At 34.3% G+C, this 19,490-nt stretch overlaps 2 protein-coding genes across 8 annotated transcripts in view; one reads left to right on the forward strand and one right to left on the reverse strand.

Moving 5' to 3' along the window:
- The window catches only part of nol10 (nucleolar protein 10), a 327,975-nt gene that overhangs the window by 112,113 nt on the left and 196,372 nt on the right, over window positions 1-19,490 (forward strand). The window lies entirely within an intron of this gene.
- The window catches only part of numb (NUMB endocytic adaptor protein), a 60,832-nt gene that overhangs the window by 24,777 nt on the left and 16,565 nt on the right, over window positions 1-19,490 (reverse strand). For all 7 annotated transcript variants that reach the window (XM_051133231.1, XM_051133233.1, XM_051133230.1 and 4 more), the window contains exon 2: window positions 6,111-6,250. In XM_051133231.1, the coding sequence (XP_050989188.1) occupies window positions 6,111-6,236 (126 nt within the window). In that variant the 5' untranslated portion in view covers window positions 6,237-6,250. The remainder of the gene's footprint in view (window positions 1-6,110; window positions 6,251-19,490) is intronic.

Consider the following 19,490-nt stretch of genomic DNA (forward strand, 5'->3'; position numbering starts at 1 on the left):
AAATAATGATTTGCGCGAACATAGACGCATTTATGAAGATCGGGAGGTGCATTTCCTTCACAAACAAACGTAATCCACTGCATCTTCAGCGGCTCAGGTGTCGGGAGTAAATGACGACCACTACGTTCATTATCATACCCAGCAACACAACACCTCAATCACTCAATCTGAGATAGTCTTGTCTAACTTACATCCCTGCTCCGGCATCGAAACAATGAAGGTCGGACTGTTACAGCCGATTTAAGGCGGGTCTGAGGTAAGACACTCATGTCAATCAACTATTGTGGGAGCGGCCTCTGTCAGTGTTACGACAGGCATCTGAGAACGGCTCGATTTGAAAAAGGGGATATTATTTTTACAGATCAATTAAAAACCACTGCATGGACTTATCATTATAGGGTAGATTTGTACATACACTGCCAACACACATTAATGATCAAACAACATGTAAAAGTGAACTTTGGATCCGATGACCCCTTTAAACTAAATGTTTAAATGGTGTATAGTAAGAATATGGAGGAACAAAAAAACATTTTAATTTCATTCTCAGGCACAAACTGAGCAAAAATATGCAATTTGGTGCAGATGCTGATATTACATGACAAAATTCTGAAAGCTTTTAATGTAAATCAATGAGATCTGTAACAGTACAGCAGATACTTAATATACATAAAATTATACAAATATCAGTCATCACTCTATATCTCCAGTAATACATTTAAATGCTTAGTTTAATGAGCAAACAATATAATGCAATGCAATATAAGATGACAAAGGGCATTTAGATTGTGTACAGATTATTCACAATGTTTTGATCACGTTGATCATTTTGAGGCCTGAGAAATTTGTGTATCAAATATGACATAGAATATATAGGGTTAAATTTCAGCCACTTTCATTTCATAAGTCTAGTTACATTGGCACTGGCTTCGTTTACAAGGATTGATGTAATCTGACTATATAAAAGAACGCTAAAGAACTAGTTTAACAAAAAATTACAATTCTGTCATTATTTACTCATGTAGTTTCAAACCTGTGACTTTCTTTTCCATGTTTATCAAAGCTTTTGTCCTAACCAGTCTCGACAAGCAAAAGGGGACTCTTTTTTTTTTATAATTTTATATGTTTACGTTTAATATAATTTACCTCAGATCTTAAATAATTAATGAAAACAAATATGTATGTTCAAACTGTGAACTCAACGTGAACCAACAAGTATATTCCATAACAAAGATGGTATCAGTCACTCAGTATGTACTTTTAATAATGTTAAACAGGTTTAATATTTATGAATTTTAGTATAAAGTTATCTATTTCGTTGCGCTTCTAGAGAGAGCCCGCCCACACATGCCTCCTGATTGGCTGTGATATTTGCCCACACATGCCTCCTGATTGGCTGTGATATTTGATAACACGGTGTATGAGTGCATTATGACACTGTTTTTAAAACAGGATTCCACATAGCTGTGTCAAATTGCTTGTTGTTGGATTCCTGTCACATTGTGTCTGATTAGAACACGGTGTATGAGTGCATTATGACACTGTTACTTTAAAACAGGATTGCCAGGATTTTTTTCAGTGTGGAGGCAGTTTGATTGAGAATACAGTCTTTATGGATTCAATATTAAGATCATTGTGTGATGCTCTGGAGTTTGACATTCTTTCAGAGAGCTGGCGAACAAGGTTTTAAGGTCTGGCCTCCATCTAACATGGTTTATAACCTGGCTCTAAACCAGTTATTGAGCATGAATGAGAAAAGCAGCTGTCTATAACCACCAGAGCAGCCGTTTTCCATAGCCTGTAATAGAACAGAGCAGCGATTTAGCTGGGAAATGGGCACAGAGTTATTCATAGAGCTGCTCTTCTTCAGCAACCACATACACACTTTGTGACTGCGCTACTTTGCATAAGTGTGTCCTCAACACAACCAAACCTTTATGTCAACTGCTCATCAGATACTTGCAAAAATGTAGTTAAAAGCCAGGTATGAAAAACTCTACACAGTCCACTTCAGAGTTCAGACTATTTAAGTTAATGATAACTGTAAGTGTGAAAAAAAAAACAAACAAACAAACAAACAAAAAATGATCAGGTCATTTGTCACAGTAAAAATATTTTTTTTTATTATTTTATTTTTCATTAAAAATATCGTTTTTGGGGTGGGGGTGTAATCACAAATAAAGATTATAATAATTATTTTATATTAAGGATGCACCAAAAATATATTATTTTGGCCAACAGCAATTTTAACAACTATAGGCTGATATGTTTGTCACTTGCTCACATGTACGAACTTAATTACTGTGTATACTTGCTAGTTTATTAATCGGTGTGACGCAACAACGACAGGCATCTGAGAATGGCTCGAATTGAAAAAGGGAATATCATTTTTACAGATTATTTAAAAACCACTGCATGGATTTTTATCATTATAGGGTAGATCTGTACATACACTGCCAACACACATTAATGTTAAAACAACATGTAAAAGTAAACTTTGCATCTGATGACCCCTTTAAGAAAAGATCATGTTCCATGAAGAAATTTTGTAATTTCCTACTGTAAATATATCAAAACCTCATTTTTGATTTGTAATATGCATTGCTAAGAACATCATTTGGACAACTTTAAAAGCGATTTTCTTAATATTTTAATGTTTTTGCAACCTCAGATTCCAGATTTTCAAATAGTTGTATATTGGCCAAAACATGTCCTATCCTAACGAACTAAGCTCATTTATTCAGGTTTCAGATGATATATAAATCTCAACTTCCAATAGTTTTGTGGTCCAAAATCAGTCTTAAGTAGCACGGATATTAAGTGAAGATCATGTTCCATGAAGATATTTAGTAAATTTTCTACTGTAAATATATCAAAACGTAATTTTTGATTAGTAATATGCATTGCTAAGAACTTCTTTTGGACAGCTTTAAAGGTGATTGTCTCAATATTTAGATTTTTTTGCACCCTCAGATTGCAGATTTTCAAATAGTTTTTCAATTTTTTTCTATCCTAACAAACCACACATCAATGGAAAGCTTACAGATGATCTTAATTTCAAAAAATTTACCCTTATGACTGGTTTTGTGGTCCATGGTCACATATAACACCGTATATTCTTTAATTTTATTTATTTTTATAATTTATTCTATCAAGAGCAGTAAACAAATTCTTTTTTGTCTTTTTGTTGCTGAACATTAAAAACACAGCACAGTAATGTCATGCTGCTATCAATTTAACACAAAATGCAAGGATTCAATATACTGATACACAAGCATTTTCTTTCTCAACTTTCACTTAAGACATAACCAGCTGTGCTTACTAGGTTACTTCCCAGGATGGGCATTTTGACGTAATGTTGTGTGAATATGTCTGTTCAAGCGCAAGAAGACATGAGAGAGAACTCAATTCAGGATTCACACACTCTGGATCAGGAACTTAAATAAATAAACAGGTAGGGATTAAAAACACATACAAATGCTAAACTCTGGTGCCAATGCAGCACTGGCCCGATCAGGAGAGTTATAGTTCTGTCAACTGAACTCAACTGAGTGTTGCTCACAATAGTTGAGCTCGGTGTATATGTTATACAGATTTCATTTTGTTTTGGCAAGCATTTTTTTGCAAGGATTTACATCACACATTCTGGGGTTAGTGTTTATTAGATTTCCACTGAAATTTTTAGTGGCTTGTAAAATGAAGGGAAAAAAAAGTCACTAATGACATTTTTAAGTTAAGCAGTTGTGTTTCTTTAGCTTTGCCTCCATCTGCTTTTAACACAGATCTACTGAGCAGAGACATCAGTTACCAGCCACAGAAAGATGAACTGATTAACACCAGCAGAACTACTATATTATTGTATTTTATTTTAAAAATCAACTAATTCCTAAATTATGAAGGAAGTCCTGTATAATGGCTACAATGCAGTCTTTTAATAGAAGAACTGTATATTCAACAAACGGACTAAATAACTATAACCTTTAATTGTCCAAAACGCTAACACATAACTTGAAGGCTTTATCTATAATGCATTATAATTATTTATAACTTACATTGAAATGCATTATATCGTTTCATAAATAATTGTAATCAAAGTCACAATGCATTAGAATATTTACAGATTCCTTGTTACATCAGAAGTTGGTTTTGTCGTGTTTTAATGCATTGTATTTTCTGATGGAATAGATAAGTATTATAATCTTTTATAATATCTGGTTACAATTATTTACAAGATCATACAATGCATTATAAGGTACATTACAAGCCATAATTGCTGCATTAAAAACACTTTCTAATGCATGTAAAAAGAGCTCAAAGTGACACCTACAAAATGATCAAAGCCCAAATCAACCAATTCACTGATGTAATAAAAACACCTCATCTGACCAAAAGCATAAACCATATAAAACACTGACTCACTGCTTTGTACAGACACTTCACATACCGAGCTGTATGGAGTATATTTATGATCAGCAGGTGGAGAAATAAGAGCTCAGATGTGAGAGAATCTAGGACAAGACACAAAACACAAACACGCACACATACAGACACAATCCCGCCACAGGCCACCAATTTACTGTGACCTTACGCTATGATATGATAAACCAGACTAAAACCACAGAGCTGAATAAGCAGCTCTACAGGAGAAGAGGAACACTGATGGTCAGAATGAAGAGGAGTCTTTGGTTTCAGGCTGCTCTCTCTGTGGGATTGTGGGTAATTGTGGTAAATTAGGGACACATCAAAAGGAGGTTAAGGACAGCGTCGGCTGTGTAGCACCTCTAAAGAGCACAGCCAATCACACGGCTGTAAATGCCCACCAAACAAACGCTGTCAATGAAGCTGAGTATCAATTATTTGAGATTTCCATCTCCTTGCAACTTCTTTAAAATCAACAATAGCAAAAAACTAAACAGGCTAATCAACTATCCTGACTCATTCCTATTATAATAACCTTTGAGAGACAACTTAAGCTTCAACCTGCCAGCTTATTTAATATTATATAATATTTTTTAAGTTTAATATTATTTAAGTTAATCACACAAATAAAAATTAAGAATAAATTATTAATAAGAAATAATAATTCTGTTTTTCCTGTTTTAATTTTTCTAGACTCTGTTTTAATGGTGAAACATTTAAATTAATCAAAAAAAACATGCGAAATGAATTGAAATCATGTCATTTACTCAATTTAATTGCAAATTATTAAAAAATTAATTTTTTTAATTTGTTACATTTTTAAGGCCTTATGAAAGATTTTATTTTTTACTCAAACTCTGCTTTATTTTCACCTAATTCATTTTACTAATAAAAAGCATAACTAAATAATTTATTTTATAAAAAAAAAAAATCTGCTAAATAAATTCTGGTAAATAATTTTTCTGGTAAATATTAATTTTTTTCAAAAGAAAGAGTAAAATGCTCATGAAATGACTATCAGAGCAGTTCAGAGGCTAAAAAACAATACTTATATACCATTTTTGCTGCCTAACATTCACAGATACTAGTCCATATCCAATTTTGATTTAAGTGTACTGACCTACTTTTGATTTATCTCTCCAAAATCTGGCAAATTCTGTGACATTCTGTGTTATACAATAATTTCTGTTTTTATGACAGGATTCCGCATTTTATCAAAGAGCCCTATTGCATGTCTATTGATAAATCATGTTTCTCAAAAAATTTTTACTTAACAGGGACATTTAGCCCTTCTTAAATAGAGAACCATAGGAGGTAGGGGCTGTAATTCTTAGAAAACGTAAAATATTTTGAGGTTAAAAACCATTTAAAACAAAGGTTCTTGAAATACAGGTCATATGTGACCTGTAAATATGTCAGATATAGCACATAATGCTGTGCTTTTATTGTACTTGTTGAGCTACTGTTGTCACAACGCCTGGTTTTTATATCAAAAAATCATGTGATTTACAACATACTATTTTCCAAAAATGGGTCACACGCACTGTGAGATTCTAGCATGGCGTGATCTGTGTTCAGAGTCAAGGCACGACAGCAGTCGACAAGTCCCTCAAAGCTCTAGTAATCTGTAGCATCAACAGCATGAGAATGATTGACAGCTGCAGGGGCTTCAGCATAGGTGTGGTCATTACCTTGACGGCGAAGCTGCATTTGCCCCCGCGTACGGCCTCCTCGTCTGTCTGCCACTGGTGCGGCCGGCTGGACTCTGGCACATAAACGTCTTTCTTTCGCCGGAAACTCTGCCGTAGCTTATTCATCGCTCAACCTCCTCCTGCAGACAGACAGAGAGACGTTTCAGACAGATGCCATCACACGTTTGAAAGAGACAGACATCTGATTATCTGGTCCATTAATGACTGAAACTTCCAAAATTATTGGAAAAAGCATGTAAAACAAAAACAATAAATACACATTTTTTTGCTACTGTAGCTATCATAACATCAAAACTTCAGAGGTCAATACCAGCAGCAGTATAGCATTTTCTGTCACAACAGCTCTCAGATAACATATTGAGTGATTACTAGTCATACTGTAGAAACATTGGCACCGTTACCTTACATTTTTAGTATCGACTTAGTATTGAATTGTAGTCCACCAATATGGATTTTTTTGATGGCCAATGCTTATATTTTGGAGAGAAGTTGGGTGATAGCTGATATAAAGCAGACTATTTAAAGATGCTGCTATTACAATTACATTTATTTTACATAATATTCACTAAATTAGAAATAAATAATTTGAAAATTAGTCAATAGGAAAAAAAATAAACCGCTTTATACTTAAAGGGATAGTTCACCCAAAAACGAACATTTTAATCACACTCGTGTTGTTCCAAACCTGCATGGTTTTGTTGACAGTAGCCATCGACCTCCATGGTATTTTTATCTATACTATGAATGTCAGCGGCTACCGTCAGCTGATTCAATACTAAAATTAACAACATTCTTTAACATATATTTTGTGTATGTGTGTGTGTGTGTGTGTGTGTGTTCAACAGCTGAAAGAAATTCACACAGGTTTGAAACAACAAGATACAACTTTAATTTTTGTCAACTATCCCTATAATTGGCCCCTATAAAAATCTGTTTTATTTTTTCCCCAAATTCCATTTTAATGTTTTCAAAATTCAGTTTTTTCTTTTTTTAATTCTTCCGGATTTTTATTTTTTCAATAATTTGCTTTAATGGTTACATTAAAAAATATTTATTAAACAGCATGTCCAGTTATTGAAATCATGAAACTTACACAATTTAACAGCAATTTTTTAAAAGTTACAAAAATTAAATTTTTAAGGCCCTATTAAATTTTTTTCCCTCAAATTCTGTTTTATTTTTACCAAATTCTGAGTTTTCCATTCATTTTTTAGATTCCATTTTAATGGTTTCAGTAAACTGGAATATCAAAAGCATGTCTAATTAACGGATTTTATAAAGAATTCTTTCTTTCTTTCTTTTTTTAGAACTTTTTTTTTGGTAAAAACATTCTGGTAAATATTCCTTAAAATATAATGTTTTAATACAAATTGTATTAGTAGTAATAGTACTATAATAACATTAAGTAATATGTTTCTGTCACAGTTTCTACAAGTTAAGCCAAACTTTTATTTTGACGGGTTGCTGTGACAACCTTTACATTTCTGTTTCCATATGATGTGACGACAGCTTTTCTAAAAAAAATAAATAAATAAATAAATAAATAAGTTTAAAATGTGCATGAAGTGAGTCTCACAACAGTTATAGAGAATGTTTATGTGTTCATGTACTCATATATTAAGGTGGCAAAGGCTGAGAACACCACGACCATCACACATGCTTTAGTATTTGTGTAGTAAACAAAAATCACACAACTAAGCAATTCATTCACACAAAGAAGCACATGACACGCAGGATCCCACGTTATACAGTAAATTCCGTTTTTATGACTGGATCCAGTGATTTTGTCTGTTTTCCACATTGCAAAAATCATAGGGCTCTGCTTTAGGGAACCTATTATATTTTTTTCAAATAAACAAATAATAAAAACATGGAAGTAAATACTGTGAATCACACAAACATGCAAGTTTCAAATGCAGCTGAATTCAGGTACTGGCATCCTCAGCACAGTCAAAATAAAAGTCCCACTGCTAAAAACAAACAAACAAAATAGGCCAATGCTGACATTTAAAATACGCTTGGTACAGAAGTAGCTGTTCTTCTGAGATGAGTGTGTTTATAAGTGTTCATAGTAGCAGTGTAGAAGCAAGAAGTTTTACATTTCTCTGTCTACTTATCACACACATTAATTCTCACTCACTAGCACAAACGTGAACAAGATCTGAGCAGCGTTCACCCATGAATGCACCAGCGCGCACACACACACGCGTGCAGTCACGCAGCGCTGAGTCACATCAGAGCCGCTGCAGTCAGTCAGTCAGTCACCTGCAGAGCCAGACAGCAGACAGACTCACACACACAGCACAAGTTTCAAAGAGAGCAACACTGAAACAAGCTGAAGATTCATTGCCTTTTACACTCCACAGAAGCTCAGTTTTCAACAGCATAACGTGACGCTCATTTGAATGAGCCAGGAGAGACGCGTAACCACACACACACACACACAGGCAGTGAGAAACAGCTTGTCTTGAAAGGAGGAAAACACAATAGCACATTAGAATGAGAAACCAGTGCCAAGCCCAGCTTGGGTGGGATGTGTGAGCGACAGAAACAAAAACCACACACACACACAGGTTTGCAACTAAAACCAAATAAAATTACATACGTATACATATGCCATATATGATAAAGCATCATGGTATTTACAAAAATATGCAGTAGCACAAATGTTTATCATTAGAATGATTTCTGAAGGATCATGTGACACTGTAGACTTTAGTGATGATCACAGGAATACAGTACATTTTAAAAAATATTCAAATAGAAAACAGTTATTTTAAATAGTAATAATAGTCTTGCTGAGCAGAGGAGAAGTCTTTCAAAAACCAACTGCAGACTTTTGAATAGTAATAGTAAACCTTGAATCTTTGTGAGCAGCAGCTCCACTGTCGTCACAGATATTTTTCCCAGTGTGAAAATGCAGAGCAGCAGAAGAAAAAGCAGAGGAAAAAAATGTTAATAAGTAGAAAAGATTAGCGTGTGTGTGTGGGACATCAAACGGACGGACCGGTGCCAATGAGTTCATCTACTGTCAGAGGAGAGAAACTGTGAGAAACACAGAAAAAGGCAGCACAGAGAAAGAGAGAGAGAGAGAAAGAGAGAATCCTACATAACGCTCAACTTCAGCAGCTTTCCTCCGCTCGTCTGTATTTAGGTCAGATTGACTGCAGGCCGCGGGCGAAGCTCTGTCACTGTAGAAGAACTGATGCCGCGTAGGAGACACGATGAAAAACACCACTCCACAGACTTCTGCCACTACTCATCATTGAAGTCTCCTCTCTGCTGACATCACTCTCTCCGTGAGCTCGGCTCGTTCTGGTTCAGTCTTAAGCCCCTTTCAAACTGACATTGATTGTATCTCTGGAGGTCGAAGGGTCGTTGGACTGTTGGTCGGTGGGCTGCACAACTAGTCAAAGCTTATGAAAACGTCACAGTTGGGCTGCGATGCCGGGATAAGTCAATCTAATTTGATAACAAATCAGTTTTCTTGCTGCTAAAAAGCATTCTGCAGGGGAAAAGCAGCAGCAGAAGCAAATAAAGAGTCATATAAACAAGATAGAACGCCCTCAAAACGTCGACAATTTTTGATACAGTTTTCTACACATTGTGTGATGGATAATGTGTAGTCAGCCCAGCTGTAAAGACTGGCTGCCTGTACATTATCTCTCATATAGAACACAGAGCCGTAGGAAATCTCTTTTATTTTTCCCAAATGTTTTATTTTTTCCCAAAATAAATTTTTGTTTACTTTTTCCCAGATTCCATTGTTAATTAATTTTTCATAATTAAATGCATGTCTAATTAATTAAACTTTTTTGTAATTGCCCATTTAGCTTTTTTTTGTCTATTTTTCAGAAATTTTGTTTTCATCTTTCTGGATTTATGATTTAATACACATGTATGATCATAACAGTGGTAACTGAATGAAGGCAAAAAAAAAACAAAACAACAACAACAACAAAAAAAAAACATTAACAACAGAATTGATGTTTTAAAATGTAATCATATAAAAAATAATATTATTAAAGATTATTATTATTAAAGTACATTCTACTCTACAATATTAATAATTGTGTCATAATTTCTTAAAAATAAAACACATCACTTTTATTTTACCTTTTATAAATTAGTGTGTATTTGACTATATATAGTTTTTTCTTAAATGAAATGGTAAAGTACTGGTAAAGTGACTCTCGGAGCAGCTCTGAAGTTCATGTGTTCATGTCTTCATAAGGTGAGACACAGACGAGCTTCAGTATGTGTAGTAGAGTAAACAGATACACACAGAACAAGCAGACTTCAGATTTCATTAGCAGTCTTTTTGCGGTGTAATTTTCACAGACATTATTTGGGTCAATATCACTGTAAGGTGCCTTTTGGTGTCCTGTACATAAATAACTCATTTGCTATGATAACTTAAAGTTTTTGTATTCATAACAAAAGCATTACTTGGCTCTTTAGATACATTTTCTAGATGCTTTTAATTTTGCTATGTCTCGTGCACTGCTCATTAAATTTGAATGACAGTAAATATAGTCAAATCACAAAATGTTTAAATTTTGTTCTCCTATTAATATTTCGTTAAATAAGAGATTACTCAATGAGTGCATTGATCGTTTGGTAATAAAAACAATATTTTTATTTAATAAAAAAAGAAGAGTTTGTCCATGTCCCTTGAATGGATGACCACCTTTTCGTATTGTGGAATCCGCCCCTTTAATAAAAACGCCACCCCCTTTAGTGATATCTGGACTATAGATTTTTGTCTCATCAGTGGCGGGAATTTCAACGGCTGAGGTGAGTAAGTTGGTGACCTTTAAACTGACAAATTTCTTTGTATGCTTTTCCTAAGCTTAACATGCCCACCCTGTCGTCATAAAATACGCTGGAAGTGATTAGAATACAGTATTTTTAAAAGATGCAAGTTTAAATATACCAAATTCTCTTCAACAACCAGACTAACTATTTAGCTAGTCACAGTTTGTTGTAAGCTAATATGCTAATTAGAGCTCAAAATGTCCACCCTGTTGGGCACTTATACTCCATAGGGTGTACACACACATGATAGGGTTGACATAGCAATCATTTGTAATTGATAATGCTAAAAACTAAAATGAATAGGGGGGTATATCAGTGTGATTGAGAATGTAATTATATTATTATGATGATACCTTTTTTTGAAGTTAAATAAATGTTTCACTGTCATATTTTGTCATGCTTTGTGTGTTCTGCTTTATGTGTCCATCACGACATGTGCTGGTCCACCCTCTCATTTTGATATTTGGAAATAATATTTTAAATAATAATTCAATCATATCTATATAATCCAGTGTGTTCAATAGCTAGGTGTGGGGGCAATAACATGCAAACAAAAAACTGCATCTAAATATCAAAGTTTTCTCCAAATAGAGTATCTTTAAAAACAAATGGTTTACATAAAATCTTTTATGCATTTATAATTTGAAAGCAAACAAATAACCCTGTTTAGGAAAGGGACATCATACCTTTCAGAAAATATCATTTGCATCTTAATATTACAATGAAAACGTATTTAACAGTAATATATGTCCTTGACAGGGTGGACATATCTTATGGTTTATGCTTCAAATTATGGCCCATAATTATCTCAAAAAATGTGTGGGAGCTCAGGTAATATATTTCTATAGCACTTAAGCATTTACTATTTATGACATGACAAAGCGAATGGGAAATTAAGACCAAAAATTTTGAGTATTGTGGGGGTTGAAAGGCACTCTATGGTGATATTGACCCAGTCCATATCACGACTTGAAAAGGTCTACAGCTCAAAATTTCCATGAAAAAAACATGATTCTACAATGGCTTCTGTGTTTTTCAAGCTTTTAAGGTTTTTATTTATTTATTTATTCTTTAATATAAAGATTATTACATTGATTAATTAACTACTCAGGATTACCGCAACAGTTTCCTCATATGCTTCTTTTACATTTTATGGTCTCTTGATTTCACTCACAAGACAAAAGCTCTTTCGTTGGTAACTGTAGCAATGCATCATACTATCGTACTGGATGTTTACTGAAGTTGCATCAGTCTCTCTTGCACTTCATGACAGACTTCCTGTTGCTTTGCCACTGCAACTGGCTGTCAGTGTGAACAGGCTTTTTTCTTTTTACTCGTTTCATGACTCTGTCTCTCTGTCTCTGCATGGAGTGTGTGGGAGAGTGAGTCTGGTGTCAAGGGGGTGAAATAAAAGCCAATGAAAGAGAAAGTGAGCATGAGAGACGGTGGGAAACAGAAACACGCAGCACACTGAGTCATGTGAGGAGGCTTAACTGAACAGAACAGCCACTAACCACCTTCACACATTTCAGGTTTAACTGCTGTTAAATTGATGCATTTAGATATTTAAAAGCTACATCTGTTATTCACAAGCAGCAGTGGTTTTCATAGTCATTCAAACACTATCATCAATATGCTGTTAAAACTCTCTAGAGTAATTTGCTAGAAATTGCGTTTAACTCCCTGGAAATACAGAAGCTAAAAGTATGTTAAAAAAAACGTTCTTTACATTTACTGACAGAACAACGTCCAAATTTGACATCTTATTTTTCATCTTTATCAGCAGCAGTATCGCTCTTGTGATTTATGGACAGCCATGAGTTGTTCAGATGACAACGACACATTAAGGGGCATGTTAAAGGGGTCATCGGATGTTAAGTTCACTTTAACATGTTGTTTGAACATTAATGTGTGTTGGCAGTGTATGTACAAATCTACCCTATAATGATAAAAATTTTAATTCATCTGTAAAAATAATATCTCCTTTTTCAAATCGAGCCATTCTCAGATGCCTGTCATTGTGGCGTCACACCGACAGAGGCCGCTCCCATGATAGTTGATTGACATGAGCGTTTTACCTCAGATCAGCTGTAACAGTCCGCCCTCTTTGTTTCGATGCCGGAGCAGGGATGTAAGTTACACAAGAATATCTCAGATTGAGCGATTGAGGTGTTGTGTTGCTGGATGTAATAATGAACATAGTGGTCGTCATTTACTCCCGACATCGGAGCTGCTGAAGATGCAGTGGATTACGTTTGTTTGTGAAGGGAATGCGCATAAATGCGTAAATGTCTACATATCTACATAAATCAATATCTACATAAATGCGCCTATGTTCACGCAAATCATTCATGATCCAGCTTCACTTACAGCAGAAGTGAGGATAAGAGTTTTTTTTTTTATGAATCTTTGCGATTGCCTTTCCTAATAATGTGCTAGTTAGCAAGTTTACCGGCTAAACGTGGCTAAATGCGGCTAAAGTAAACAGACTCGTCTTTCCACAAAGAGAAGAGAGGGGTGGGGCGAGCAGAGCTCATTTGCATTTAAAGCAGCCTCGACCAGAATGAGATGATTTTTGGAAGAGCTGATTTTGACAAGGTAAAAAAGGGTGTTGTTTTACACAACCATTGGGAATTTCTAACCAAAGTATATTATAGACTTTTCACCCTGAAGAATCAGATCAACTTGTGGAAAATGGGCATCCGATGACCTCTTTAAGGGTAAACTGTGAGCCTGTTATAGTTATATAAATTTTTAAAATATATTATTATAAATAATAAAATGTAATTAAACCATTACAACAAAAAACTGAAAAGTTAAGTAAATAAATAAAAATAAAAAAATGAAGCAGATTCCATAGGGCCCTATTTAACCATTGATCACACTTGCTTGTTTTAAACACATTTTTCTTCTTCTTCTTCTTTTTCTTTTTTTAATAGAAAACTTCAGTTCTATTAAATTTTGGCAGCAAATTTGGATTTAGTCTTAGTCACAGTCTTTTGATTAAAACACCATCTAGTTTTAGTCATATGTCAAGATGTTCATGTGTTTCTTTCTTCAGTCATAAAGAAATTATGTTTCTTGATGAAAACATTTCAGGAATGTTCTCCATATAGTGGACTTCTATGGTGCCCGTGACTTTGAACTTCCAAAATGCAGTTTAAATGCAGCTTCAAAGGGCTCTAAATTATCCCAGCTGAGTAAGAAAGGTCTTATTTAGCGAAACAATTTTCTAAAAAAAATATAACTAAAAAATAAATAAATAAATAAATTAAAAAAAAAAAATTATATATATATATATATATATATATATACACACACACACACACACGCACGCACACACATATATATACACATATATATACTCTTTAACCTCAATGTTCGTAATTCGGGTCAATACAGTTAGGGTATGTCGAAAAACTCCCATCTTAATTTGTCCTCCAACTTCAAAATCATCCTACATCGCTGTTTTACATTTTTTTTTGTAAAGGGCGTTTGACCAGCCTTTGCACATTCACTTTGTAAGCACTGGGTCGGTATTTCTGCAGCAATGTAGGATGATTTTGAAGTTGGAGGACAAAATGAGATGGGAGTTTTTTGACATACCCTAACTGTAATGAACCAGAGTGCACAGACTACAGATGCATATCGCAGAGCTAGACAAGATGAGAATTTGTGGTTAAAAAGTATATAAATTGTTAAGAAAATAACCGATCGTTTCGCAAGATATGACCCTTCTTCCTTGGCTGGGATCGTTTAGATCCTTTTGAAGCTGCATTTAAACTGCATTTTGGAAGTTCAAACTCGCAGGCACCATTGAAATCCACTATATGGAGAACATTCCCGAAATGTTTTCCCTCAAGAAACATAATTTTTTATAATTTCTTTATGACTGAAGAAAGAAAGACATGAACATCCTGGATGACAAGGGGGTGTGTACATTATCTGTACATTTTTGTTCTGGAAGTGAACTTCTCCTTTAAGGTTTTATCATGATAGACAGATTTAACTGCTCGTCAAAACTGCTCGTCTCTTTTACGTTGTCAAACCTATCCATATGTCTGCTCTTCTCTTACTCCCAGATATTAACATTTTTTAAAGTTTTATGAGACGTACAGCAAGTGTATGCTAGCTTATGTCCCACGGGATAGATCAGAAGGGTATATTACAGTTTAATTGTACGTATCTAACCTGCCAACCACACAGCGGATTCGTTCTAAATGAATCTCTTCCCAAATCGTCCCTCCCTAACATTTTCATCTCGTTTTTATTTGTTGACAAAAATGTCAATAGCTTTTTGCCATAGTTCTTGTCATTCAAAACTAGTTTTATTTTGTTAAAGTCTCATTTTTGTGGGTAAAAAAAATGTCCAAGAAGTAAATAAATGAGTAAGTGACTGAATGAATGAGTGAGTAAACAAGTGAGGGTGAATAGTGCGAGTAAATGTAAGAACAAAATAAGTGAGTGAACAAGTAAAGTAAAAAAGAGTAAATGAGCGAGTGAAGGCTTCAGACGGGCCTCTCTCAGCCTGTTGTCTCTCTCTTTGCATTAATGAGGCCATTAGTGCACTAGAAGAGCATTAAGTTGAGCTCTGGCCAGACACAAGCCACTCGCTGCCTCAGTCACGCGGCTCACAGAGCACACATGAAAGCAAGAGGAAGAGCGCTGGGCTCAGAGAGAAACTATTTAAATCATCTCTCCAGGAACGGAAAACACTTCTTAATTCCTGCAAAAAGAACCTGGAGAGGAGGACAAAAGACCTTTCAGACAGGCCGAGAGAGAGAGATGGCAAAGAGACGCTCTCAGAAACACGTGGCTCTGCTCCATTTCAGACGTCTCATGAATGAAAACTCTGTAAAATATGCATTTAAGCCGGGGAGAAAAAAAAAAAAAAAAAAAAAAAAAAGCAATTTCGGGTGTCACTGACAGCTTGTGTAATGATGGGAAAAAAAATCATTACATAAACCCTTGAATATTGAAAAGTTACTATCAATCAGAAAGCACTGATTAGAGACAACTATAAATAAGGCCGATTTCTCTGAAAGAATAACAATGTGGCTCTGTACTGAAACTTTGCTTGCTTTGTTTCGAAGATCTTGACCAGCTCGACACAGCAACACTGACTCAACCAATGGTGTGGTTTAGGGGTGGGGCTACAAGTCTGCCCAACCAATGGTAGAGTGGCTATCACTTGATAATAATAATAATAATTATAATAATACATTTCATTTTAAAATTTTTAAAAATGTAATTGTTAATGTTTTATGTCTTCATTTGATTACCATTTAAAAATAAATAAAGAAAGAAAGAAAGAAAGAAAGAAAGAATGAAAGAATGAAAGAAAGAAAGAAAAGAAAATCCAGAAAAATGTAAACTAAAAAAATAATAATTAATAAAAATAATAGAAGAGATATGGTGCCTAAACATAAACACTGTAAAATAAAGTGTTATCACACACTTCACATAAGCAAAAATTAAAACGCAACTTAACTTTTTTTTTTTTTTTTTAAATTGATAACAGGATGCCTCTCAATGAAAAATGCTAAGTAATGAGGTCATGTGATGCTTACTGCTGTATAATGTCTTCTTTAGTGAGTCAATGATATTACACAACAGGAAACAGTGAAAGAGGAAGTGAAAAGGGGCTGGGAAGGAAGGGAACCCTCTTCTGGATCTAGAATGTTGTGTAACTGCTGGTCCATTTCTTGCCCAGCCTTGACAAACAGCCAGTTTTAGAAACAGCCGATTACAGCCAAGCAAAGCAAATCTATTGAAACGCACAGAGCGTCGCACAGAGGAGCAGCCAGAACAGAGGACAGAATGATAACCTTCATAAGAAATACCACAACCACTTACAAAACACTAAGAACAGAAGAAAAAAAAGCCCTTAATTCAGCCGATATTACTGGCAATATTTGAGCAAATATTTTTCTAAAATGTTCTGCTTATGTTTAGATCACATTGAATGTCAAGGACAAGACTTAGACATAACATTTGCAGTCAAGGCTAATCATTTCAGTAAACCAACATGTTTGTTTTTAATCCAAGTATAAAGTATTGCAATCTGTATGGTGAAATATGTGATTTATTTATGTACTTTTTTTTTTTTTTGGAATTCTGTTTTTTAACATCATTAAAAACTGTGGTGATCAAATTGATTGCTACAATATTTTGTTCCCCTTAAATTTTAATCAAGCTTTAAAATGTAATCGATAGTTTTATTCCCCAATAATTTTTGTCAAAGAAATGATAAATAATTGTAATAAATTGTTTAATTATAATTATTATTACATTTGGAAGTTTCTTTTTTAAATTTTTAAGTTTTAATAAATTAATAATTAATGAATTAATATTAGTATTAATATATATATATATATATATATATATATAAAATTGAAGCTATTTTCCTATTCTTGCTATTGCTCTGATTAATGCCTGTAGCCATAGTAACAGCAACTAAAGTAAATATGAAGGTAATTATTAAGGATGGCATTGTCCAGACCACAGAAAGGCTTAACAGTTGGCATGATGTTATGTTGCAAACAAGCGCAATGGAGGCCTGAGTTTATCCATCAGACCTGACTGAACTGACAGCTCTTTTGTTTCTAACTGTGTGTATGCGTAGAGCATCTGGGTTACACTCAGACCACAAAACTGATGGGATCAGCTCTGCTGTCAGACAGCTATCACTTCAAAACCTTTCAGATGACACGCTGCTCATATCACCGTCTCTGTTAGTAACCAAAACCCCACATTACCCCACAAACACACACACAGAAGAACAGTATGTGCAGTGTAAGCTGACACACACTAGTTGTCCAGTTAAGTTCTGTTCACCTGGCACAGGTTTACCAAACTCAAAATACAGTCTGAATCTAAAAAAAAACAAAAAAACAAATGTGAGGTGTCCTAAAAATTCAGATGTGATTGTCCTCATTACTTAAAACCAAACTGTTCCCTCTTTTACACCTGTGGGTTTTCCAGAAAGCAGGTTATGTGACACACCCTGCTCCGTAAACAGAGAACCTCAACTTTCAGTTCCAACAACTGAGGTAAATGTAAGGGTAGGGCAACTAATAAACATAAAACTGCATTACAGGTAACAGAAAAGTGGCAGGTATATTACTCTCATGCCGACTTTATTACTTTATTTTGATATATCAGATTTCTTTCCTTTTTTTTTTGTCCCATTCATTGATATGGTTATAATGTAAAACATTGCAATTTCACATGCAAACCCACATTTTAATACAGTGTGTGTAGAGGCATTAAAAATTAAATTTTTATTAAATTAGGAATGGGGTATAAACAGCAAGCGAACAAGGTTATATACAGAAAGCAAGCTGCAAATACACATTGTAAACAGAAACCTTTGACACTCTTCAGAGAGCGCTTACACAAATATGAACGGGAGAATTCGAAAGCAGCCGTCTTTCAACAGGTACTAAATCGAGCAGGTACTTGGATCTCCCGTCCTGCGGAAAGGATGGCATTATTACATTTTTAAAACTAAAGTATTAACTTCAATGTACTTCAAAAGTATCAAAAGTATTCAAAGTATCAATGTACCTGTACTACCACTAGGTGATGAGTCAAAATCTGCATTACGAATTTAAATTACCATTAAACTAGTTTCTGTGGTTACTCCTGGATTTAGCAGTCTGTTAAGAGTGTCTTGTGTGTTCAGAGAGAAAATACACAGAACTAAAAGAACTTACTCTAGGACTAGTTTTCAGAACTAATAACCGTGAGTAAGAAAGGACTGGACTTTAAAAATAAATAAATAAATAAATAAATAAATAAATAAATAAATAAATAAATCAAGAGTTTGGGGTTTATATGATGATATGTTAACCCTGCTTTCTGCAATAACCCATATTACGATGCATTCTGGTCAAATGGATCACATGTGGAAAACACTAAACACTGGTGTAAACTAGAGCTAAATACCACCAACAAAGTCATGGTACAGAGGCCACAATATGATGCGTGTTGTGAAATACTGAACACAGCTTCTCCTAAACCACCAAACAAGCAATGAAAAATGTCACTTATGTGCAGTAAACCAAACAATATCACCGCAAACCAAGAAAACAATTCAAAGTAGACCTATTGAATGTAAGAAGCAATATACAAAGTCCATCTCCATTCAAACAAAAACATTCCTGGTAAGTTATCATTGTACAACTGAACACACTCTTCTTTTATTAACTGATTAAAAACACACACAAAAACTAAAACACAGTGATATACCTACTGTTTCAACTGTTCTAGATTATGTTTCCTTTACCAAAAAAAAAAAAAAAAAAAAATCTTTTTTTTTTTTTTTTTTTTTTTAATTCAACACAGAGGTTATATAAGTGCAAAACTCTACAATCACAGACACTGTTAAAGGGGTCCTATTATGCTTTATTCTTACACATTATTTTTCACATAATTTACATTGTTACAATACCTTTCTCCCAGCCTGGTATAAATGGCTCGATTAGTTCCTGGTTGTCATTTTCCTTCTGAAAAATGAAACGTGTTGTGATTGGTTAG

The sequence above is a fragment of the Labeo rohita genome, chromosome 17, assembly GCF_022985175.1.
Source record: "Labeo rohita strain BAU-BD-2019 chromosome 17, IGBB_LRoh.1.0, whole genome shotgun sequence".
Classification (NCBI taxonomy): domain Eukaryota; kingdom Metazoa; phylum Chordata; class Actinopteri; order Cypriniformes; family Cyprinidae; genus Labeo; species Labeo rohita.